We start from the raw sequence: 25930 nt of genomic DNA, 5'->3' as shown, positions 1-25930 counted from the left end.
TTTCATGGCAAGATTCAGAGGAGTTGTAACCCAGCTCGCCATCAGCGACGAAGCCGCTATCGGAGCTCTAAGGGACGCACTCGCCCGCGGAACCAGGTTCAAGGAAGACCTAACAATCTTACCCCTCCAATCCCTGCGCGAAGTCTTTGCGCGTGCAAACCGATACATGCTGGTGGAGGAAGACCAAGGGAAAGAAAGCCACGATCAAACTGATGCGGCAGAAAAAGCGTCCGAGAAGGCTCCAAGCTCAAAGGGTAAAGCCATAGACGAGTACCATGAACCACGCCAGCACTACAACAGGGACTACGCCCGAGGCGAGAAAGGAAGAAAAGCGACGATGTTCGCTATCAAAGGAAAAGAGCCACAGAATAAGTCTTGGAACAAATGGCACCGTGAATCCGATAATCCCGGCTTCAAAGGCAAGCGCCCGTATTGCGAGTTCCACAGGTTCAACGGACATTCAACTGAAGAGTGTAAAACACTTCAAATGCTGCTTCTCGAAAAGTACAAGAAAGGTGGCGTCGATGTAGAGCGAGAGCGCAGAAAAGTTGTCGCACACAAAGATAATCAGTATTGCCTAAGAGACGAACAACAGCACGACAGACGGCGCGAAGAGGAAACTGCAGCACAGGATGACCGAGCTTGGGCACAAAATGACCGAAAACGGGAAGTTGCTCGTTTACCTCCTCCCCCCAGAAGGAATCGCGAAGCAGAAGAGCACGATGAACCACCAGCTCCTCGCCGAAGGATCAACATGATCATGGGTGGCCTGTCAACATGTCGCGATTCTGTTCGATCTATCCAAGCCTACTGTCGCGAAACAGAAACAAAGCGCAACACGCCTTCTCACAGCAACATGTTCAAGACATCCACCGCACCAATTACCTTCACTGAAGAAGATGCGCGCAACGCTAGTCCGAACAACGATCCACTTGTCGTGGAAATGGTAATCGGCGAGAGCTCAGTAACAAGGATTCTTATTGACACCGGGAGTTCAGTCAACGTGATTTCAAGGACGTGCTGATCCAGATGGAGATTGATCTGCGCAACACGGTCCATGAAACGCAGCCTTTGACAGGATTCGACGGGGACACCATCATGACTGTCGGGACTATAACGCTTCCAATTTACGTTGCCGGTACGATGCAGTGCTTCAACTTCGCAATTGTGGACAAACCCATCGTCTACAATGTTATTCTGGGAACGCCCTGGCTCCACAAGATGCGCGCTGTCGCTTTTACGTATCACCAATGTGTCAAGTTCCCGAACGCATACGGAATCTATACGCTGCGCGGAGACCCTCTGATGGCACGGACATGTTTTATCATTGAGAAAAAGATGCACAACGCAAGGGCTTTCGTAATCGCCCAATCAGCACCACCACGAGATCCACGTACACCACCTCCGAAGGAGTCTGTGATTCAAGTTAACATCGACTTGTCTGATCCTAAGCGTTGCGTCGGAATAGGAGCCGAGCTGCCAGTCGCATTAAGAGACGAGCTCGTCCATTTTTTGCGTAAGAATGCAACCACATTCGCATGGACTATAGATCACATGACCGGAATCGATCCAAGAACTACTAGCCATGAGCTCAACGTTGACCCGACCTATAAGCCCGTCAAACATAAGCGACGAAAGCTCGGAGCGGAGCGCACTGCCGCGGTCAATGATGAGGTAAAGAAACTACTTGATGCTGGATCAATCACTGAGGTTCGCTACCCAGATTGGCTGAGTAATCCCGTGGTCGTCAAGAAGAAGAATGGTACGTGGAGAGTCTGCGTCGACTTCACAGATCTCAACAAGGCTTGTCCGAAAGACAGTTTTCCACTTCCGCGCATTGATCAGCTCGTCGAAGCCACAGCAGGAAACGAATTGTTATCTTTTATGGATGCGTTCTCGGGTTACAATCAGATAATGATGCACAAAGACGACCGTGAGAAGACTGCTTTCATCACCGAGCAAGGCACTTTCTGTTACAGAGTCATGCCGTTTGGATTGAAGAATGCAGGAGCCACATATCAGCGACTGGTGAACCGCATGTTTGCAAGTCAACTCGGAAGAACAATGGAAGTCTATATTGACGACATGCTCGTCAAATCAGCTCAAGCCGCAGATCACGTCGCACACCTGAAGCAATGTTTCGAGATACTCAACAAGTACAGCATGAAGCTGAATCCAGCGAAATGCACATTTGGGGTCACTTCCGGGGAATTCTTGGGATACCTCGTCACGAAACAAGGCATAGAAGCTAATCCGAAACAGATTTTGGCTATCATCAATCTCCCGTCACCACGGAATACACGTGAAGTACAGAGGCTTACTGGGCGAATTGCCGCACTGAATCGTTTCATCTCTCGTTCAACAGACAAGTGTTTGCCGTTTTATCAGCTCCTCCGCAGGAATAAACGCTTCGAGTGGGATGAGAAATGCGAGCTAGCATTTACACAGTTGAAGGAGTACCTATCGTCTCCACCAGTCCTGGCCAAACCCGAGCAAGGAGAAACGTTGTATCTCTACATCGCCATCTCCTGTTCAGCTGTAAGTGGTGTGCTCGTCAGAGAGGATCGTGGAGAGCAACATCCGATCTTCTATGTGAGCAAAACTCTCGATGGCACGGAACTTCGGTACCCAACTCTTGAGAAGCTCGCATACGCAGTCGTCATTTCAGCTCGCAAGCTCCGCCCGTACTTCCAATCACACACTGTTGAAGTCCTAACTAATCAGCCGCTGCGCACGATCCTTCACAGCCCGAGTCAATCAGGACGTCTGGCAAAGTGGGCAGTTGAATTGAGTGAGTACGACATTGAGTACAAGAGTCGCACATGCGCTAAGTCACAGGTTCTCGCGGATTTTCTCGTAGAGCTCTCACCTGAACTCGAAGCTGACAACCCCCCACCCGAGATATGGTCTCTCCACGTTGACGGCGCTTCATCGAAAATGGGCTCGGGAGCAGGCGTACGCCTAACCTCGCCAACAGGGGAAATCTTGGAGCAGTCATTCCGCCTTGCTTTCACTACCACAAACAATTATGCTGAGTATGAAGCGCTAATCGCCGGGTTACGTCTCGCACACAGAATCGGAGTCAAAAAGATACAAGCTTACTGCGATACACAGCTGGTCACGCACCAATTCAGTGGAGACTATGCAACGAGACACGCACGCATGGATGCTTATCTGAAAGTCGTCCGCGACCTCTCACAACAGTTCGAGTTCTTTGAGCTCGTCAAGATTCCACGCAGCGACAATGCTCCCGCAGACACACTTGCAACACTAGCCTCAACATCGGACCCAGACCTCCGCCGAGTAATACCGGTAGAAAGCATTGATCAACCAAGTATTGACATCGAACTCATCGAAGCCGCACTCTCAACAGAAGCATCAGCAAACCCGAGCGCTAGCTCGGCAATCGTCTTGGCAGTCATGAGATCAGCCTCAGCGGCCACAAACGCAACCACTAACGCCACGCCCATTCCAACCCCAGCACCTCCAGTTACCACCATACCTGCACCACCCGCCTCCAAAAGACAAGAAGATTGGCAAACCGAGATTATAGCATTCATTGCGGATGGGATCATGCCAAAGGACAAGTGGGAAGCACGACGTCTTCGCGTCAAGAGCGCACATTACACGCTGTTGGATGGTAGCTTGTTCCGTTGGGAGGCCAATGGCGCACTTCTCATCTGTGTTAATACAAAGGACGTCAATGACATCATGCGAGAGGTCCAAGAAGGCGCTGGAGGTAACCACTCGGGGGGGCGAGCATTGGCACTTCGAATTCGCCGCAACGGCCATTTCTGGCCGACTATGGTTGCCGATTGTACTGCATTCGCAAACAAGTGTGAAAAGTGTCAGCGACATGCACCATTCATCCATTCTCCGACAGAACTTCTGAGGACCACATCACCACCTTACCCCTTCATGCGATGGGCGATGGACATCGTCGGCCCTTTAACTCCGTCAAATCAAAAGAAATATCTCCTCATTATGACGGACTACTTTACAAAATGGGTTGAAGCAGAATCGTATGCCTCGCTCGAAGCTAATGAAGTCCAGAACTTTGTGTGGAAGAATATTATATGCAGGCATGGACTTCCATACGAAATCGTATGTGACAATGGCCCACAATTTATTTCTCTCCAGTTTGAAGGTTTCTGCGCTGGGTGGCGAATACGTCTTAGCAAGTCAACTCCACGATACCCGCAGGGCAACGGACAAGCAGAAGCAACAAACAAGATAATCCTCGCTGGGATTAAGAAACGTCTCGACGCGAAGAAAGGACTTTGGGCAGACGAACTCGACGGCGTTTTGTGGTCTCACCGAACTTCCCCGCGCACCTCCACCAGACGAACCCCGTTTTCACTCGCGTACGGTATGGAGGCACTCGCACCAGCCGAAGTGGGAATCCCGACACTCCGACGATCTATGCTTATACACAATCCGGAGCTGAATGACAAAATGCTATGTGACAGACTTCTTTTCATTGAAGAAGAGCGCGATCAGGCTCTGCTGCGCATCCAGAACTACCAGCAAGCTGCCGCAAAGTTCTACAACAAAAAGGTCAAGTCTCGCTACTTTGACGAGGGAGATCACGTCCTCCGCAAAGTCTTCGAAAACACCGCGGAGAAGAACGCAGGAAAGCTTGGCGCGCATTGGGAAGGTCCCTACTTAGTTTCGAAGATCGTCAAGCCAGGAGTCTATCAGCTACTCGAAATGGACGGCACACCAGTCCCGCGATCCTGGAATTCCGCCAACCTCAAGCGCTACTACCATTAGCCAATCAACTTGGAGCATGTTTATTAAAAAAAAAAAAAAAAAAAAAAAAAAAAAAAAAAAAACCAGCTCGTCACCGAGCATTCTTATGTAACACGAACTACGATTGGTTTGATCCCTCTCGAGGGTACGTAGGCAGCCTTTCACGAGGTCCAACTATTACTTTAATAAAAAAATAAAATTTTCGAGCAAATCCTTCGTCTTCACGCTGACGCCTTGGCCAGGTGTACAGTTCTACGTTCCGCATGAATGTAATGGTGAAATAATCCATACTTTACTTCGGTAAAGAATAAAAGCCGAGTCCATACTCGCAAGTGCTCCGCATGAGTGCCGTGGTGAAATAATCCACGTCCTTACTTCGGTAAGGATTTATAAGCCGAGCCCAGACTCGCAAAGCTAGCAGGGAGCAGAGTGAATAAGCCGAAGACCCCGACTCGCACACTCTCGCGATTCCTGCAGCACCCACAGGGTAAGCCGGTCACGACTGAACGCACCTAACTAGTACGACGAGTCCGTCTTGTCTACTCTCGCCGTTACGGGGAATAACATATCCAGGATAAGCCACGAGACGTCCTGCACCGCAAAATATGCCCCGCAACGATAAAGAAAAAAAAAAACGAAAGCAACTTCGGCAATAATCAACACTTATGCGAGAAAGCGAATAACCAAGTTTATAAAGCGAAAGCAAACGAGTTTGCAAATATACGAAGGAAAAGTACAGAAGCACTCAAGTACGAAATAACAAGAGGTGAAACTCAAAAGCAACGACAATAAGTAATAATACGAGGACATATCACTCGTTTGCGACATCATCAGCACCTCCACCAGCAGCTCCCGGGAACGGCTCGAGATCATCATCATGAAGCGGCGGCACCACAACCCCGTTCGATTTTGCCGTGAACTCCTTCTCGCCAGCAGCAAGACGCGTCATCCTCTCTGCGGGAATAGCAATACCCCTACTGATCAACTTCGTCAAACATTGCCTAGTTCTGGTCACCTGGCTAAGAGTGAGTAAATGGGGCTGTTTCTTGCGTGTTGCGATCACGTGCTCCCTAAAACGATCGATACGCTCTCCATGTGACTTGATCACGATAGCAGCCTTGGCGCGCTCCTCCTCTCCGCGCTCATCCCTCGCTTTCCTGAGTCGCTCCGTCTCGGAGGTGAACTTGCGCTCAGATTGCTTGAGTGAAGCCGTGAGCTCCTTGACCATCGCTGCGTTTTCTTTGCTTGACCGCTCAGCCTGAACACGCGCGTCCTGAGCAAGCGAGGCCTCCTTCCTAGCGGCGCGCACCTTTTCATCACAGTCCCCAGCGAGATGGTTGATCCAGCTCATCGCCTAAAGCACCAAGCAAAATAATTCGATTATGACTAAGTAAAATCCGTATCGGGGCGAACTGGGAAGTAAAATGCAAACCTGAAATTGTCGACGAACGGCTTGCTCGTACGAGTCTTGACAAGCCAACTCGCGAGAGGTAAGGAGCGGAACAGAGTCACCGTCAATCCTGCTGGCAAGGTCTGCACAAGCTCGCGAGTTTCCAACGAACGCCTGGTCCTTCACGTCGTAGCAAAATGAGCGATCATCTTCACGACCGCCTTCCGTCTGCGGGACGAACTCCCCGCGCCCATCTTCTGCATGGTGAGGACGCCTAGAATTACCTCCAGCATCACTCCGAGGACTCGAACGTAATGATCTCTTCCGGGAGCGATCGCCACCAGCTACTGAAACACTCTTACGAGACCCCGAGGAAGGCTTCTTCGCGGCACGAGCAGCAGCAACTTCGGCAGAACGGGATCTGCGGTCAGTCTCACCTGCGGGAGCAAGTACCTCGCCATCCTCGAGCTCCACAGCAACGACCTCCAAGCCGGTCTCGGCGTCTGGCGCAACAACCTCAGTAGCAACAGCTGGCACCTCCTCGGCATCGAACAGATCAGCGTAACATGGCATCGGACAGTCCCCCATTTGCAATCCAGTCCGCGAACCTACAGCATAAATAGACACCTTAGTCACGAGAGCACATAAATCCCAAAAATAAGAAAACTAGCAAAACTCACAAGTCTTGAGATGAGAAAGAACTCTCGGCCACCGCAAAGCCTTACACCAAAGAAAAGGAACACCTTTGTCGACAATGCTCAAATCGCGCGCAGCTGAAGATGGCGGTTTTCCTGCAAAAATAAAACGAACGGTCAGAAAACGGTTAGGAGCACCAAAACGATAGGAACCCAACCCAGCAACGGCTACCGGGGGTGAAGTTCCAAGAAGCAGGACAGGTCGTGCCGGGATCTTCGACCGATGCGTCGTTTATCTCCACGGAGAAAATCGCCTCCGCCAATCGTGGATATGACTCCTCTGCCCGTCCATGATCGTGAGTCCGGCTGCACAACAGGCAACGCATAGCCCCGATTTGTCACGTAGAAATCGAGTCAGCAACTCGAAGAGATCCGTGCTCATCTTGACTTTCATATGGCTACCAATTATCGCAAGCCCCACTGCATTACGGACGCTGGAAATCGACAACTGCGAGAGCGCAATCTCACGACGCGCACAAAAGCTCGTCAGAAATTCCGGGATAGGAAACCACAGGCCGCCATCGGTAAAATAATCTTCGTAAACGCAGAGGTGACCTTCAGGGCAGTCCCACGGGCGCTCGTCGTCACTCGGCATCACGAACTTCAGACCGTTTGGCGTTTGGAAGAGATCAAGGACGCGGGCTATGGAATCCTCATCGCATAATGTACTCCCTGCGTCGCGGGAAGTGCATTCCTTATTTCCCGTACGGTCTCTACGGCACCTCGGAACTCCATCACCAACGGCTAGTCCAGCGACCAGAGATCTAGGAGAATCCTCCACAACAGTTCGCTCTTCGTACGGAAGAACCTTCCCGCAACGCTGATTCGGAGGAAGAGGAATCAGACTGAGTGCTTGGTTACCCGTCGGGAACATTACTTCGAGCTCCCGGACCTCATCTACCGAAAGATCCGCCAAATCCGTCATAACACCGTTTCCTTCAGATGGCTCCCACCAAGGAAATTCCCTTCCCGTCTCGTCAAGGTCTCCTTCTGGCGCGCCATACTGGTCATCTTCGAGCTCCTCCGGAATATCACCAAAGAAGTCGTCTCCCGAAGCCATGGTGCGACACCTGGCAAAACCGAGCAACCGGTCAGCGTGGAGTAAAGACATCTTGAAAGCACCACAAAATACGGATAGAACGATCACACCCGAACGAACCACGTACTGCGTACTACGCATCACCAACTGACTACTACGCGCATCAGCCTCACCATCCCGCAAACCTCATCGCATCACGGGAACATTGACGAGCTCTCCACCAATAGCCTCATCTCGCCACCTTGTCAAAGATGCGAGCTCACCAAGGTTCGAATATGATCTCGCCACTCGAGCTTGCCAAGGTTCGAATACGATCTCGCCACTTGACCTCGCCTCGGTCATGACCTCGCAGCCGTTCTCGAATGCAAATTCAAGTTCACCACCTTATGACCTCAACAATGCGACCACCTCGCGAGCACACATCCGAGCTCGCCCACAGCAATCCTCACCAGGATCGGCAAGTCCCCAGCTCGCCAGGATCCCATACGTTATAATCTTGTATTCCCGCTACGAGCTCGCCACCTTCTAGCTCGCCATGTTCAATATACGATGTCCTGAATTTGAGCTCACCGAAGTCCCACACGCGGCACTATCGGCCTCCCCGACGGCGCCGAACGAAGAAGTGATCTCGCCAAGAACCAACGCGCTTTGAACGGCTTCGATCTCGCCAACTCTCGTGCCCATCGCCAATGTGTGCAACTCGCCACACTCCACCTAGACCATACGCTCATCTCGCCATCACCTCACATTCCCCAGCTCGCCGATCTCAGATCCACCTCAATTTCATTAACTCGCGAACCTTCAAGCTCGCCACCACAAGCTCGTCAAGGTCTGCGAGCTCACCACCAAAGTCTCAATCTCGCCGTCTCCTCACCGAAATCTTAACCTCGCCGATGGTACAAGTTTCAAACTCGGAGCATCATCTCGCAAACATCTTTGAGCTCGCCAAGCCGAAGCTCGTGACCTCGTCAAAGAACGTTCCCGATAACATGATCTCGCCAAACTGTTCGTAAGAAAAAGCCTCGATCTCCATCTCGTCAAGTTGAGCTCGCCCGCTTCTTGATCTCGCCAAAGTTGAGCTCGTCCGCCACTTGATCTCGCCAAAGTTGAGCTCGCCGTGGTCCACCTCGCCAACGCGCCACACGATCTCCGTAAAATTCCCACCTCGCCAGCTCGCCATATGGTCTCCATAAAACTCCCACCTCGCCAGCTCGCCACATGGTCTCCGTAAAGTTCCCACCTCGCCATCTCGCTGACCACAAGACCACCTCATCTTCGTGCTCTCCATCATCTCATCGCGCCACACCACCATTTAAACGAGACAAGCTCACCTCACCACGCCCTCACGTCAGTCTCGCAAGCGTGGTCACCCTCGGGTACGGCACTATCTCACCTCCGGGAATCTCGCCCTCACCAGCTCGGAACTGCGACCTTGACTTTTCTGAGCTCTTGACCACCGAGTTTACGACGCGGATCGGTGGACCTCGGCGACAGAACCACGGCGGCACGGCATGGCCAAGACGCCTCACGGTCTCGGCCATGGGAGCGCGACAGCATGAGAGATGCTCGGCGGCGAGTCTAGCAACGCGGCCAAACACGGCGGCGGAGAACACGGTGGCATCGAACAGACTAGGGGCTGGTATGGAAGCAGAACGGGAGGAGCGGCGGAGCAAGTTGTGCCCGATTCCCTCCACGGCGATGCAAGACTGGACCTCCCGCGGCAGCTCGGCGCGGGGCTCGACAGGAAGAGCGGCGGAGCTTGGCCGAGACCGGCATCAGATCTGGTGGTAGCAAGGAGAACGCACAGGCGGCGCTATCTCGGTCGGCGGCGAGGCAGGACAGCGCGGGAGTCTTGGTGTCGGGAGCTAACTGAACGGCGGCGAGAAGGATCCGGTCAGCGACAAGACAACATGACCGGCGGCGAGGATCCGGTTCCGACGAGCTCATGGTCGGACAAGCACAAAAGAAAAATAAAACCTAAAGCAAAAGAAGATAAGGGAGAGAAGAAGAAAGAAATTTACCTTTGAGGAGAGGAGTAGAGAGTTGAAGTAAAATAAGGTCAAGGAGACATATTTATATGGGGGGGACCAACACGTTGACCGAGAAAACCCTAGTTTCTAAGTTGTCTCTACTTCCTGCGCCTCGGGGAACGTGCAGAATACTCAAAGCTCCCGTTTTAAGTCCAACGGACCTCAAAAAACGTGCCCGACGCACTGTTCATCCCGGAATTCCCCGGATACCCCGAAAAACGTGCCCGACACACTATTCATCCCGGAACCCTCCGGAAGGCGGCAAAACTCTTGAAATCTTCTGTTCTTCCTGCAAGACGGACCTGAAGATACACACTCGGATCCGACGGGCTCAAGCAAGCCATCGCGCATCGGACTAAGGGAGGGACCATTGTTGGATATGGGCTTCGCCCCCAACACTCTTAAAGCCCAAACAGAGATTCTCAAGGTGTCTTCGGCCAAAAGTCTTGGATCAGGCCCATCAGGCCGCAGGGGCAAAATCGTCATTTTGCCAGGAGACAGAAGAAACCCTAGGTCAAGGTCCCACTATAAATACCTGACGTCATTGTCATGTCAGGGGATCCGAAAAATTCTGGGCAATTAGGGAGAGAAAAGGCTTTTATTTTCGTATTAGCATTTTATCTCTGTAACTGTCATTTTTCTGAGAACCCTTCTGTAAGATTCTTACGTTAAATAAAGGACCAGTTCCGATTTATTCCCACAAATACTCGTATTATTTATACCGTTGATTTCATACATCAACAGTCCAGTTTCATATGCGTCAGTTTGAACTCGAACTATCGGGTTAGAAACTTAGAGCAAACAAAGGAAAAAGAATTACGAATCAGATTATTATTGTTTCTGGTTTTATATAACGTTTTGTTACTTCCGTTTTAATGTTGTGAACTTTTGACAGTTTTTTTTGAAGAAATGTTTTGTAAATTCCATTTTTCCATTTTTAGTTGTAAATAAATTTTAAAACGAACTTTTCAACCATATTTGTTAATGTTTAAGAAATGCTATGTGGTAACCCAACGCCTAACAACTAGAAGGGTGTAGACAATTTTAGGTGGTTTCAATGTTATAACATAACATTATAAATATGATATTATAGAATAAAAATTATAGAAAACTATCTATTAAAAAAAATAAGAATATTAAATTGTAAAAAAATAGATTTTCTTTTTCAGTAATTCAAAACAAACAATATATAAACGTTTTTTTTTCTTTTTTCGCTTAAAAGGCTTAACAGTATATAAACGTTTATAACCATGTATGTGAAAATAATTTTATAAACTAGGTACTAACGCGCGGAAAACCGCGGGCCGAACTTTTTTTTGATGAAAGTTTGTAATAATTTCTATTATTATTATATTATTTATAATGGTTTATAATTAAAAAATTTGGTTTGCTTATATTATAATTTTTGTATTTTAAAAATGTTTATTGAAAACCTGTCAATAAAACATTTGCATGTAATGATTAAAGTCTATTATTTATTTTTCTTCCTCTCTCTGTATTTGAAACCGAGTAATTCAAACAAATAAAATTAAAATAGGGAAAATTAAAGAAGAAAATGATAAGATACTATATATATATATATATTATTTATTAATTTTTAAAATCTAAGCCGTTAAACGAAACTGTTATATATTTTATTCGATTAGATTTTTAATAAAAAATTTAACCCTTGCTGCAAATTTTTTTTGAAGAAATTTGTAGTTATATAGATTTTATTCGATTAGATTTTTAAAATTTTAGCTGTTAATTTTTGATTTTTTAAGTACGAATTAGTTTGAATTCTAATAGATTTTTATTTTTTATTTTTTTACAATTTATTTTATTTGATGTGTTTCCGATTTTTGTTTTTTAATTAATTAATTATATTTAATTAATTAATTAATCTTAATTAAGTTTTTTTAATGGCAATTGAATGTAATTTTTTATACATTTTAAGGTTAGTTTCATATTTGTACTTTTCAATTAATATAGTAAAATTAATATAGTAAGATTAATATAGTTTAAAATTGAAAAAAAAATATATATATATATATATATATATATATATATATTAAAATTAGACTTAAGTGATTTTATAAACAATTTTTTATTCTTTCCATAAAAAACATATTTCTTTTACCCAATTGACGGGGAAAACTTGCGTGGAAACCAGACACTACCAACCAAGTTACAAATCCATATTTATCCCAAACCAACAAACCTTTACTCAAAACTAATGTCCCTTTAATTTTCAGAGATCTATAGTTTTTGAAGTCTAGCATCAACCAGAACATTTTATTCAGTATGATAATATTATTTCAACTCAAAGACACTATCTGCGTATATATAACTATCGTACGATTTTTATGAAGAACATTGTCACTTCTAGTTAGTTTACATTTGAGAGATCTCAGATTCTTGTACATCGTTGGTGTTTCGTCGCCGAAGCTGTGCCGGGCTTGAGTATTCTGCATCATCACCAGCAGATGCTGATACGTTTGATGCCACGGATTCAGATATTGTGCTTGAGATGGAATGTGATGGAGATTGCTGACGGTAGCTTTGGGAAGCTGAGTATTCTGGTGCTTCCTGAGTTGTTTTTCCTTGCGCTTCTTCCGCGAGCTTTCTTAGGAGATTCATAACAGTTGGAAGAAACTTTGACGTGATAGAGAGTACTCCAGCAAGCTAGCACAGATGCAGGAAACATTGTGTTAAGATAATATCTCCTAAACTTATTGTGTTAGGAACAATGGAAGCTTAGCAAATAGCTTACTGCGCCGTGTTGAAATTCCCCCGGAATGTCAAGCTGCACCCATAAGGCTTTGGAGAGTAAAAACGCCACAAAGAAACCCAAGAGATACAAAGGATTCCTGTTCCAATAAGATGAAACATGCCAATGAATCTTAAATAGCTAAAACACTTAGGGAGAATCTTGAATGAGAATAGTACAGGAATGTAAGGAAATTGATATTACTTCAAAAGCATCATGAATTCATTGAAACCAAGGACAATCATTAACACAATCGCCCAAGCTGGAGGAAGCCAGTTGTTATTTCGCTTGTGAGCCTCCTAAAGAATAAAGATGAAAACATATCATTGCCTAAATTCTGTTTATGCCACAAATTCTGAGGTAGATTTGCAAAATCACCTGTGCCGAAATAGCTTGCGTTACAGTATACTCTGTCTCAGATTTAAACTGTTTCCACAGTGACTTACACTGTACTGGCGTCAGTAGTATATTTTTTGGAGGAACCTGCACACACAAAATTATAACATTGGTAATTCATTTGACAACAACTGGAAGTGGCATCCCATGAGCCACACATGCCAAATATGTCCTAATTTTGGTGGAACAGAAAAAGAATTTATGGAAAAGTGGACCAATTATGTTAATTTGGTATTCTATTTAGTATGATGTCTTAATAATTGTCACATTTTTCAACCAGATTATACTAGAAACCACTTGCTTAGACTGCTTACCTCTTCCCAAGAGCTAGATGCAAGTGGATCCGTTGAAGTTCCTACGCTTCTGTTGTGGGAAGATGCAACAGAAACAGTTCCATCCATGAGAGAAGAGAAAAGAGTACTCTCAATATCGTCTGATCTTTCATCCAAACGTATTGCAGCCATCACAGATAAAAGACTTAAAGCCTGCAGGATAGCAACAGATGAAGAGAGTTTCATGACATCACTTAGCCCCATCCGCCATTAGTATTGAGAAGTTACCTCTGCACGAGCATCTTTTGTGATTGCTCTAATATCCTCTTTTCCAGTCCAGACCCGTGGCATTGAGTCTTTGTCATGACTGAAGACTGTTGAGAATCTGAAATGTGTGTGGAATAATATCAAGCAAAGAAAATTGAAAAAGAGGATATTAATAGGAGTGTACTCTAATATTTTTCTTACCTATCTTTCATTCGGATTAGAATTTTAGCCGCTTCTTCTCTTGCCTTTTTCTCCACTAAGCTCTGAGAATAGTCCCTTAGATTTTGAACCATGGTATCAATTCTAGCGTGATTTAGCTCAAAACCAGTAACCACATCCAGAAAATCTGTAACAGCTGTTTCAGTCTCGCGTTTGAGAAGCTTCCTTATGGAAGGCCATGTATCCTTTCCGCCAGCTTCGAACAAAGACTCGACGGGTTCACTAAGTGCTTGAGATAGCCGTTTCTGTTAACCACCAATAAGTAAAAACATATTTTAATAAGAACCCTATAAATCTAAGAAATTAAATGAAGAGAAAACCAAAGCCGAACCTCATAGTTGGCAATTAATTCAGACAGTTTAGCATCCTGAGCAGAAGAAGTGTGAGAATCGATGTCACGACAAAGTTTCTCTTTGATTTTTGATGCATCCCAAGTTGCTTGTTCAACCGCAGCATCTGAAGAGATGAACACAATTAATAAGAGGAGGTGTTCTCATGTAAATGCTATTGTCTTTTCTGGCCAAAACATTTTGTTTCTCACAAGGAAGCACTACATTTTAAGCTCAAACTGAAATAGGAACTCTCACCTTCACATCCTTTGTCAAAAACAAGCAGACAAGACTGTTGAGAGTCCCGCACAGCTTTTGCGAATCCTTCTCCTTGATTTAGAGACTGTTCTAAACGGATCTTAAAGGATTCCAGTGCATTGGACCGTAGATGGCCCAACATGGTAGCATAAGCAGAGTACACGAACTGGAAATTTAGAAAAAAGTTGAAAATAAAGATACAATAATCATAACCAGGTCCAGAGTCAATACTATTTAATGCAAACCCAAAGACGGAAGAAGCCTTACATCCAAAGCTTTCAGTTTTAGCTGTATACGCTTTTCTTTACGTACTCCTTCCTCGAAGTATATTGCCTCTGCGTCGTATCTAATAAGGGGTAAGCAAAACAAGATTAGGCAAATTTACTCGGCTCGGGAATTATATACTTCAGGAACCAAAAGGAAGAGCTTACTCTGAGAAGTATTTTTTAAGGATAGAGCTAAGTTTTTTGCCAAAACCAGGAACTAAGCCACCTTCTACGGCTTCTTGCAACTCCAACCAGCTCTAAATAAATTTTACCCCATTATGTTTCACAAAACATTTAAATCAGTAAGAAAAAGTTGAAGTAGGTAAGGAGGCCACGGAAGCAAACCTCATCGGTTGCGAAGTCGCGCAGCTTCTCATTAGCTATCTCTTCACACCGAACAGTGGCAACCATCACCTTCGTAAAACAAAAAAACATTACTTCACAAGATATTAAAACGTGGCTTAACCATATAGATTTTGATGGATAGAAGACCTTGTGAGCAGGAAGGTCCAAGTCTCTATTCTCTTTTATAACTTTCCAAATCTGCTGGGAGCTGAAAGAAAATCCTGAAGCAGGAACGACACCACGTCTATCACCAGCAAGTCCCCCAGGTGAAATGGAATTGAAAAATCTCTGCCTCAACTCAGCAACCTACATATTTAGAAGTTTGCATGAATCGGCGTTAGAGTTTGCTTTGATGCTTCAAAAGAGATTATTTTACATATCAGAAGAATACCTCTTCCTTGAACTTTTCTTCTTTCTCTTCATAGCTGGATAATGCAACAACCTTTACCTACAAGCATATATCGTGCAAATTCTCAAATAAGGAAAAGATAGTCAGGCATATTCATGAACAATTTAGCAACAATACAGCGGTAATCAGACTGAAATTCACCATACGAAGCATCATCTATGTGGGAATATGACATCCTTACATTGAAGAATTCACTAAGTGGTGTATTCTTGTGGGCTTCAGGCTTGCGAACTAAATCCCATATCTGCAACAAAGCATAAACAGTACCCAAACTTCAGAGAGAAGAAAACCTTTAAAAGAAAGAGTTTGAGAGAGAGACACTGCATGTTACCTTCTGAATATCTTCCCTTAAAAGAGGTTCAAGCTTCTCTAGCGGAGTCTAAGGAGAAAATCATATGTCAATCTAAGAAATATAGTTTCACCATCAAGAATCAATGAATCATATTCAATTGCAAAAACCGTACCCTTGTTTTATCACGTATGACAAAAAGAAGAGTTGTTTTCCGAGGGCTAAACAATCGCATCATGACCTACATATCCAATAATGACCAAGTTATCGAATCTATTAGTTGAACATGAACGTTCCATATGCAAGCAATCACATAATGATAGTGATACCTGGAAAACAGTCTTCAGTAATGGTTTGTTTGAAGCCTGTTCCCTTCCAATGTCATGGCACCACCTATGGAGTTCATTATTTTGTTAATAATCTAATAAACAGTATATCTACGACCCCAACCTTTTAATACCTAAGATTCAACCATGATCGAGGGGTAAATGAGAATATATCTATCAACGTCTAACAATGTATATTTAACTTTCTGCCCCACGTTTTAAATACATCAGTACTCACATGTTTATCAGTACAATGTCGGCAACAGCTAGAGCGAACAGGGCACTTTGTTTCTCAAATGTAGTGTCATCCTGGAAATTCCAGGAACCATGTTAGATACACATATGAAACGTAAAAGTACAAAGTATATTGTATAAGTATCCGCAAGATATATAAGTATCCATAAAATTTCGAAATTACTGAAAAATTCTTAGATAGGTAGCCCCCAAAAACCATATTCTTTGGTTACAACTAAATGTATAGCAGTATATATTGCTAACCATGTCCTTCAGTCATCTTACCTCGCCTCTTTCTCTCCCATCGGTACCCTCCAAATCCATGGCAAGTGTGAAAGGCTCAATACCCAGACACCTAGCCATCCAAATACCTTTGGTAGTTTGACTCCTGCAAAGAAAAGAAAAATGAAAACAATTCACCAAAGTCAAACAAAATTCAACTCTAAAAATAGCATTGCCACAAACAGATAAAAAAACAATTGACAAATTTTTGCTAACCTTCCAGCAAAAGCATCCATTTCCCTAAAATTGGTTTTAAAAAGATGATTCAAAAGTGTACTCTTCCCTGAAATGGCATAAAACAATAAACATTTGAATATCTCAACAAATCAAAGACGCTTCAAATGTCTCAAGCTGAAGTGAATAAAAAAAGTATAATCTAAGCCACGTTGAGAGATTCATATACCCAGATTCCATTATTATCCCCCAAAAAAAAAACTGTAACTTTGATTACTAATAAGAAGATCAATGCAAAGAAAGAAGAACAAAGGCAAACTGACCACTACTCTGAGGACCCATGATTGCAACAACAGCATAAGAAAGACCACAATCAGAAAGCTTCGTCTTCTTCACGAAATTATCCAAACCCTTGACGTTAAATTCACCATCCCCATCGATTAGCTGAGTCGAGCAACCATCATCGTTTTCCCCCATAGTTTTCCCAACTTCGACGGATCTACCAAAACCCTAAAAACGTCATTACAAAAATCCAAAACTTTTCGAATGATGTTGCGAAGCCTTTTCTCTACACATGCAATCAGCAAGTAAGGAAACTACTTTAGGGATTTTTTTTTTTTCTTTTTCCTTACCGATTCTTAGGTCAATTATTAAATTCGATCGTTCTGTGTTGTATGAACTTCACTGTAGCAGCCGAAGATTGAGAATTAGAGATTGACAAGGAAGAAGAAGAAGAAGAAGAAGAAGCGAAGAGAAGAGAGATAGAGAACCGCCTAAACAGCAGCGAGAAAAATTAATATACGAAGCTTGTTTCTCGAGTTTGTGTCTCTTTTTGCTTTGTTTCATAACCAAAAAAAAAAAATGATTTATTTGGTTCTTTTTGGCTCTTTCTAGGATATTGTGGATTAAACTGAAAAAAAAAAAGAAGAGATTATGGATAACTTATTTAAATTTTTTTTTTAATTTAAATTATTTTATTTTTTTTTTGGCTATTTAAACTATTTTATTGTGGGTAATATACTAGTATTTAGTTACCAATAAAATACAGTATTTTATTGGTAAGTCACCGTGTGCTAGACGATTTTTTAATAGTACGCACATGTACATGTTTTTGTTACTATTAAAAATAGCACCACATTTATCTTGTAGTCGTCGTCTCGTCTCGACTAATTGACCAAATTCTTTTGCTCGACCGAGAGATGATGCCTTCTCTTGCTCGACCGACCGGTAGAGAAAAAAATCGCGTGTCAGACATGAAAGCACTTGAAGTGATCACAGGCAGATGTGATTCAGGCTAAAGAAATAGACATGGATTTGCACAAGAAAAGACAGATCGAGTGCATACGATATGAAGTAGACACGGAATGACAAAAGTGTGAGAGAAGGGAGGAACTATTTTTGGAATCTAGAGACTTTTCTCTCATTGCACACTATATAAACATTAACAGATGCAATGAGCATTTGTAAACTGTGAATAAAGAGAATTTACCCCAAACAAAAAAAAAAAACTTAAACAGTTCTCCTCTTCTTTGAATGCAGATTCTTGTTTTCATCTAAACTTTCCTGGATTAGCAGATTCTTCTTCTTCTCATCTAAACTTTTCGGCATTTTCAGATTACTTATGACAAGACTCATTACAGAAGATTCCAAGGCTCTTATCATGTGATCCGCTGATGAATTTTCTGCCTCCTTTTTCTTTGATTTTGCATCTCCCTTCATGTGAAATGTACCTTCTATAGTTGGGATCTCAATCTTAACTGAACAAACAAATTTCTCCTCATTGTTTGTCCCTCTTTCTTCTTCAACACTGCAAAGAGTTACACACAGTTAAAAAATGTTAATACGGTCCACTTGTGTCAACCACGAAATATTGTCCTTCTTTGAGATTATAAGACTACTCAAAGATATTATTTTGAGTTTGGATCATGATCGGTCCTTATTAAGCACTACCTAGTAATTAGAAAAGAAAGATTCCTGCTAAAGCAAAGGAAAATATTGGGAAACAGTTTACCTGAAATTCGGGTTTGGCCACTTATTCTTTGCGCAAATATCAAACAACTTCCCTTTCACATCTTCGGGTTCAACATGCATACTATCCTTATCAACAACCATTTGTTTTGGTGTCATTTCAGAGGTTGACGGGTTCTCAGCAGCAGTAGGCAACAAAGATAATCCAGTCTGTGTCTGGAGCTTTTCAGTAGAGCAAATCTCAAACAACTTCCCTTTCGCTTCTTCATGTTCAACATGTGGAGTATTCTCATCAATAACCATTTGTTCTTGTGTCACTTCATCGGTTAAATGGTTATCAAAGACGATGGGCAAAGAAGTTGATTCAGCCTGTAATTGGAGCTTTTCACTGGAGCAAATCTCAAACGACTTCCCTTTCACATCATCATGTTCAACGTGAGGACGATCCTCGTTAATAACCATTTGTTCTTGTGTCACTTCATCGGTTAAATAGTTATCAAAGGCGATGATTCAACCTGTAATTGGAGCTTTTCAGTTGAGCAAATATCAAACGACTTCCCTTTCACATCTTCAGGTTCAACATGAGGACTATTCTCGTTAATAACCACTTGTTCTTGCGTCGTTTCATCGGTTAGATGGTTATCAAACGACTTTCCTTTCACATCTTCTGGTTCCACATGTGGCCTAACCTCATCAACAATTTTTTTACGTACATTCTGACAGCTTCTGCAACGCTTTCTCAGCAGCAAGCAGCTTTGCAGCATCTATACGTTTAGCACACCCAGAAGCTATAAACATATCATCAAAGTATACCTCTGCGATATTTTTTCTGCTGTAAACATCTTTCGAATACCTAAAGTCGATTTGCTTGCCGTGTTTATCAGCCAAACGAGAAAGTGTAAGAAATGGTGGTTTAGGTTGCAGCCGTAAATCATCAAGTGTATATATTGGCTCGAAAAGACCCCTGAAGACCTGCAAAATTTCCTTTCAATATTGAGATTTGAGAATCATATAACATAGAATTAAAAACACAAGTCTAGTGAAAGAAACACAACAAACCTCCCAGAGTCGTTGTACATTATATTTCACATCAATATAAACAGCTCCAGCTACAGCATGTACAAGATTAGCAAGAATTTTTGGAGCTTTCACAGTTCTGTAAGGATCTGGATCAGGATCATCTTCTTTGCCCATCATCTCTATGAACTCCATAATCTAAGAGATGACACAAAATGATGAGTATATCATAAGAAGCGAGATGTTCTCAAATTCACAAGAAATGGAATTTTAGTTTACCATTCTTTCTGGCTTTATAACAAATTGGCTGATGCCTTTTTTAACAGCGACACGAGCGTATCTGTCGTTACATGTATTCGCATCTCGCAACAGAGACAAATCCTTTGGTTCGAGCTTAGGGTACGTGAGGTATATGTGCTTCACAAAGGCGAGAGAAAGAGCTGGCTCACCGACGGAGATAAGCCGCTGGAATGAAGGTGAATTATTGTGTGTCTGCAGTTCTTTCAGAAGATTCTTGTTCGTGAAACTGTAATTCAAGATCTTCTCCAGTTCTCCCGCTGAATCAGAATCCAAATCTGAGCTGACGAGAGATGGATTCTGCTTATCTAAACTTTTCGACATATGCAGATTACTTATGACAAGACTCATTAGAGAAGATTCCAAGGCTCTTATCATGTGGTACGCTGAGGAGTTTTCTGCTTGCTTTTTCTTTGATTTTAAATCTCCCTTCATGTGAAATGTAGCTTCTATAGTTGGGATATCAATCTTAACTGAACAAACAAATCTCGGTTCATTTTTGGGCCCTTTCTGTTCTTCAACACTGGAAAGAGTTAAACACAGTAACAAAAGTGTTAAGTTAATATGACATATTCATGCTTATTGAAACACAAAAAGTAAAAAACAGCCATCTCACATTAATCTTACAAGTACAGTTTTTTAGAGCATATTTGTGACATTCTACCAAATATTGAAGTTTAACCACGGATTAGCTAACACATTATCCATCAAGGAGATTACAAGACTCTTGATTACTCAAAGAAATTGGTTTGACTTCAGATCACTGTCCTTATTAAGTAGTGAGTAGTACTTATTGAAGCACAAAAAGTAAAAAACAGCCATCTCACATTGATCTTACAAGTACAGTTTTTAGTGACTTCTCTACCCTAGATTGGAGTTTAACCACGGATTAGCAAATGCATTAGACTCTAGACTACACAAAGATATTAGTTTGCTTGTTAAGTAGTGTGTAGTACTTAGTAAAACAAAAGTCCTACTAAAGCAAAGAAAAAAGTAGGAATAAGATATACCTATAAACCGGCTTCAGCCACATATTCTTGTTGCAAATCTCCAACAACATTTAAACTATCCTTATCAACAACCATTTGTTTTGTTGTAAATTCATAGGTTAACATATTGGCAGAGGCAGTAGGCAACGAAGATGATCCAGTCTGTATCTGGAGCTTTCTACTAGAGCAAATCTGAAACAACTTCCCTTTCGAATCTTCAGGTTCAACAAGTGGACTATCCTCATCAATAACCATTTCTTCTTGTGTCATTTCGTCAGCTAAAGGGCTCTCACAGGCAGTGGAGCAAATCTCAAAAGACTTCCCTTTAGCATCTTCAGGCTCAACAAGTGGACTAACCTCACCAATAATCTTTTCAATGGGCATAATAAATTCTGACAACTTCTGCACCGCTCCCTCAACAGCAAGCAGCTTCGCGGTATCTATACGTTTAGCACAGCCAGAAGCTATAAATACATCATCAAGATATACCTCAGCAACTTTTTTCTTGCTGTTGTCATCTTTCGAATACCTGAAGTCGATTCGCTTGCCGTATTTATCAGCCAAACGAAAGAGCGTAAGAAACGGTGGTTTAGGTTGCTGCCTTAAGTCATCCATTGTATAAATTGGCTCGAACAGTCCCCTGAAGATCTGCAAAAAAATCTCCTCTCTTCTCTTTATTAATCATATAACATATACTTAGAAACACAAATCTAGTGAACAACAAACAGAACAGAAACAGACCTCCCAGAGTCTTTGTACATCAAAATTCACATCAATGAACACAGCTCCAGCTATGGACTCTACAATGTCAGCAAGAATTTTTGGTGCTTTCACTAATCCACCATACGGAACAGGATCACATTCTTTGCTTACTGCCTCTGAGAACTCTTTAATCTAAGATACATGCATCAAAATTAAAACTTTACTATTAGTAAGAACATGTTCCATTCGATAACTCAAGATAGTAACACTCTGTTCTAACAAAAAAAAAAAAAAAAAAAATGACCTTTGTAGAAAGAGAATGATTGTGGCGTAAAAGGGATTGGTAGAGGTTGTGGTTGACGGCGACACGAGCGAACTTCTCGTTACTTACATTAGCAGTTTGCAAGTCACGCAACTCCTTGAGTTTGAGATTAGGGTAAGTGTGGTGAATGTAATTAGTGAAGGCGACTTCAAGAACAGAGTCGCCGAGGAACTCAAGCCGATTGAATAAAGGAGATGTTTGAGTTAAGGCTTCCTTGAGAAGAGTCTTGTTCACGAAACTGTCGTTCAAGATCTTCTCCAAAGCTTCCACTGATGAATCCATCATCTCCGGCGAAAAAAGCTGATTTTAGTAGGTCCGACACAAGTCAAGGAAGCAGTCTTTTAATTTAATCTGCGGAAACACGAGTTTAATAAACCCTTAATTTTTTTTTGTGATTAATATTTTAAACCTCTGACTTTTATTGAAAACATTAATTTAAACTCTTAACTTTATTTTTTGTAATTTTAAACCCATGACTTTTATTGAAAACATTAATTTAAACCCTTAATTTTAGTCTTTGGTAATTAAAACCCTATAATGTTTATTATTTTTGAAATATCGTCGCAATCGCATGTTTCACTTTGGAAGTTTCAGTTTCTTGTAAGAAATATTAGGCTTATTGTGTAATCAACACGTTATTCTGATTACTCGGAGCGTAATATTAGTCTTATTGGATGCCTCCCGGGGAGATACTTGAAGCCTAGGTTTGGTTTATTGGATGTCTACTTATTAAATCAAAACAACATAACATGTATCATACTTATGAGAAGAAGAGCAGCAACAAACCAAAACGAAGAACACGGAGAAGGTTTTTAAAGCCAGTATTTTGGATTCCAATATCGAGCATCCCAAAACCAAGAAGATCTAGTTCAAGGACAACAATTTCAAGGTGAAGAGCAACCAAATTTTAGTCAGTACTATGATTATCTTAGTGGAAATAATTTTCCTGGAAATTAGATTGTTGTTTAAAATTATATTATGTATCTTATTGCATCTAGTTTTTATGTTTTTTTAGTTTTAATTTTGTAATATTATGTTTTCACTATATTATTGAAGTTTAGTATAAACTTTTAATCTTATTAAATTTGATAAATATTTTGAAATTTTATCGCAATTATTAGTTTTTTATTATATTAATTATAGTTACTAGTTTATATTATTAAATGTAATAAGACAGTTTTAAAAATATTGATGATATATCTGGTTTTTAATAGATAAACAATAATTTAGATATATTTTAAATCAAAAACACAAATAAAATAATATATATGGTGTAACACTATTCACAAAACACTAAAAATGAAGATGGAGTTTCTTTTGCAGTTCGGTTGGAGTAAATAAACAGTATAATTAGTGTTTTGCCATCTCGGTTGGAGTTACCCTTAGGCCCTATTCGGTACCTAATTGCTGCGACAGTGATGGAAAAAAAGCGTCAATAAAGGCAAAAGTCAAGTTGATCTGAAATAAAACAATCACTAGTTCCGGAAAAGCTGCCACTATTATTTATAGCGACTGATAAATTGCCTTGTCCCATAACAAAAACTAGTCGCTGCAATTTAGGGATGTCAAAATAGATAGAAAATCATGGGTTTACTCTGTTTATCTATAAATAAATGGGTTTTGATGGGTTTGTGGGTTTATTAGGGGTAAAAATAGATAGAAACTCATGGGTTTACTCTGTTTATCTATAAATAAATGGGTTTTGATGGGTTTGTGGGTTTATTAGGGGTAAACCCATTAGGGTTATGGGTTATCTATGGGTTAATGAAAAAAACAAAAATAATATATAATATATATATATATATATATATATATATATATGTATATTAATATGTAAAATGAAGACTATGAAGGTTAAAGAATCGGACTGGATCATCTAAAGAAATTTAAAGTGTTTTTTTTTTAATATTAAGAACAAATTTTATTTTAAATCAAAAATGGCTTTTTATTTTGGTTTTATGGATTTTTGGCTTTAGGATTTTAGGATGCTTTTTCTATTTTAATATATAGATATTATTTTTTTAAGCTTGAATTTTTTTGTTGGTTTTACAATTATATTTTATATAATATGTTATAGATTTAATAATAATTAATTAATTTTATTTTATTTATATATGGGTAATCTATATAACCCATTTACCCATTGGATTTGGGTATATAAATTCAACCCATTATAATAATTGGATCAGGTTGAACCCGCCCATGAAAGTCTCGAACCCATGTAAGTTGGGTCGGTCGAGTTACCCATTTTGACATCCCTTCTGTGATTAAATTGAGAAGAAATCTAAATTTCTCTCTCTTATCTTCTTCTACCTTTTTTGTTTTGAACGTTGTCGCAACCATTAGGTACCGAACATGGCCTTAGTAGGTTGAAAAATTAAATTTATTTACTAAACATATTTCTTGAAAATTGAAAGTTTGTTTAAACGTATTATTATACACTATCAAATGTAAATTACATATAAAATTTAACTTTTGGTAATTTATATTTTTAATTTTAAATTACATATACACTATCAAGATAAATTAAAAAACATATTACATATTTTTAAATAATTAATTTGAATTTGAATTTTTAATTTATTAAGTTTAATATTATTAAACTTAGTTTAGTGATAATTGATTTATTTAGAATTTTGTTTAAATATATTCAAATTAATTTTTATATTATTTAGCTAGATTTATTTTTAATTTTAATAACTATATGTAGTTATATTTTAACCTAATTAAGTTTAAATTTGATCATATTTAATTTCTCAAATTTTTATTTTTTTTTAATTTTTTAAAAATATTTATGTCGTTATGTTGTTCGTTTGCTTGTTGCCAGATCCAGCGACTGATCACTGAAAATTACGGTCATTGATCGTTGGCGACAATCGCTACGAATGATCGCTGAATTAGCGAGAAGCAAACGAACAACTTTTAGTCAATGTCGCTGGCGACATGCAAACGAACATGCCCAAAGTGTAAAGAGTCTCTTTTATTTTAAGAGTTTTTTGCTTAATGGTGAATCATTCAGACACAAAATAAATTGAGAGAATTTGGGCCACTGAGACTATGGAGACTAGTCTTGAGAGAGAATTTGGGCGATAGGAGAATCTCGGTAAGATACAGAGAGTTATACCTATAATTAATCAAGTCAACTTTAATCTCGACCGTAGTCATCTGCCGAAGCAAACTAAAAGGAAAAGCAAATGAGTTAGCTAGTATTCACAACAGATGATTAGTTTGATCTGAGCAAACTATCACTCACTATTACATAGTTTGATTAGTTTGCTTCGGCAGATGATTTTTGGTTTATTAGTTTGCTTGAACACATATCATCGATATTGGTTAAGAATGCATTTACAAAACCTTTAGGGGCTGGTCATACAAGTGTATCCTAACTTCGTTGTTATAGTCCCTCACATCTGTGAAATTCTTCTATCAGGTTGTTAAAACCGTCTAACAGGTAGGTATAAGTATAACTGGTGGACTTGATTCAAAGCTTGTTTTGTGGGATTTCTCAAAAGGTCGTTCGCAAAAGAGTATAAGACCATCACTAGCACAGCAACGCGGTAAAGGTTTCTTTTAAATATATATATATATATATATTTTTTAATCATATATATATATATATATATATATATATTTATTATTTTTTATTAATAATAACCATTAAAAGTTGACAACTTTTTATATTTGCTGAGAAATGTTGCTTGCATAAGCAACTTAAGGAACAATTCTCTTCTTTCTCCCTTCTCTTTTATTAAAGTCAACATTTTAGGGTAGTTTTGTTACCAAAGACTATTAGGGAAAGTGATCAACATCATCCCGATTTTGCAATTTCTCGAACAAACCAACTCATCTTTCCTAATCAGTCTTTGTCCCTACGATTTGTTCCGATCCAGCTGCTCAACTCCAATTGGAAGTGG

General features: G+C 41.1%; 2 protein-coding genes and 1 pseudogene across 4 annotated transcripts; all 3 read right to left on the bottom strand.

Moving 5' to 3' along the window:
• Positions 1 to 5563: 5563 nt before the first annotated feature.
• LOC147919721 (uncharacterized) lies at positions 5564 to 7897 on the bottom strand. The gene is made up of 5 exons (XM_087504075.1): positions 7200 to 7897; positions 7010 to 7143; positions 6868 to 6933; positions 6185 to 6750; positions 5564 to 6106 (listed from the first exon to the last, which is right to left on the bottom strand). The coding sequence occupies exons 1-5, from the start codon at positions 7895 to 7897 to the stop codon at positions 5564 to 5566; spliced, it is 2007 nt and encodes a 668-aa protein (XP_087360201.1).
• A 4264-nt stretch (positions 7898 to 12161) lies between these two features.
• Positions 12162 to 17633, bottom strand: LOC104771717 (protein ROOT HAIR DEFECTIVE 3 homolog 2). Of its 2 annotated transcripts, none has more exons than XM_010496292.3 (23): positions 17354 to 17633; positions 17045 to 17220; positions 16764 to 16830; positions 16551 to 16653; positions 16270 to 16340; positions 16035 to 16098; positions 15881 to 15946; positions 15748 to 15795; positions 15598 to 15660; positions 15399 to 15455; positions 15155 to 15313; positions 15008 to 15076; positions 14828 to 14919; positions 14664 to 14742; positions 14397 to 14562; positions 14141 to 14265; positions 13792 to 14054; positions 13612 to 13708; positions 13366 to 13536; positions 13034 to 13138; positions 12860 to 12954; positions 12659 to 12755; positions 12162 to 12570 (listed from the first exon to the last, which is right to left on the bottom strand). In XM_010496292.3, exons 2-23 carry the CDS (start codon positions 17196 to 17198, stop codon positions 12280 to 12282), a joined length of 2502 nt encoding a protein of 833 aa, XP_010494594.1. In that variant the 5' UTR covers positions 17199 to 17220; positions 17354 to 17633; the 3' UTR covers positions 12162 to 12279. The 2 variants fall into 2 exon arrangements, with proteins under 2 accessions (XP_010494594.1, XP_010494595.1); XM_010496293.3 differs by having other exon boundaries at positions 17045 to 17231; positions 17354 to 17628.
• A 401-nt stretch (positions 17634 to 18034) lies between these two features.
• Positions 18035 to 22353, bottom strand: LOC104771716 (ribonuclease 3-like protein 3; annotated as a pseudogene). The gene is made up of 7 exons (XR_015593541.1): positions 21999 to 22353; positions 21734 to 21886; positions 21014 to 21640; positions 19986 to 20526; positions 19749 to 19904; positions 18733 to 19661; positions 18035 to 18528 (listed from the first exon to the last, which is right to left on the bottom strand). The product of XR_015593541.1 is annotated as a ribonuclease 3-like protein 3 (transcript).
• Between the last annotated feature and the right edge of the window lie 3577 nt (positions 22354 to 25930).

This window comes from Camelina sativa, chromosome 20, assembly GCF_030686135.1.
Source record: "Camelina sativa cultivar CO46 ecotype springtype chromosome 20, ASM3068613v1".
Lineage (NCBI taxonomy): Eukaryota > Viridiplantae > Streptophyta > Magnoliopsida > Brassicales > Brassicaceae > Camelina > Camelina sativa.
This window is presented reverse-complemented; position numbering and strand designations above follow the sequence as displayed.

Coding starts and splice junctions, on each gene's coding strand:
- LOC147919721 (XM_087504075.1), bottom strand. CDS start 7,897: ATGGCTTCGGGAGACGACTTCTTTGGTGATATTCCGGAGGAGCTCGAA. Junction 6,934..7,009: donor TTCTTGGAACTTCACCCCCG/GTAGCCGTTGCT, acceptor TTATTTTTGCAG/GAAAACCGCCATCTTCAGCT. Junction 6,751..6,867: donor AGGTGTTCCTTTTCTTTGGT/GTAAGGCTTTGC, acceptor TTTATGCTGTAG/GTTCGCGGACTGGATTGCAA.
- LOC104771717 (XM_010496292.3), bottom strand. CDS start 17,198: ATGGGGGAAAACGATGATGGTTGCTCGACTCAGCTAATCGATGGGGAT. Junction 16,341..16,550: donor ATGGGAGAGAAAGAGGCGAG/GTAAGATGACTG, acceptor TGGAATTTCCAG/GATGACACTACATTTGAGAA. Junction 15,947..16,034: donor TACTGAAGACTGTTTTCCAG/GTATCACTATCA, acceptor TTGGATATGTAG/GTCATGATGCGATTGTTTAG.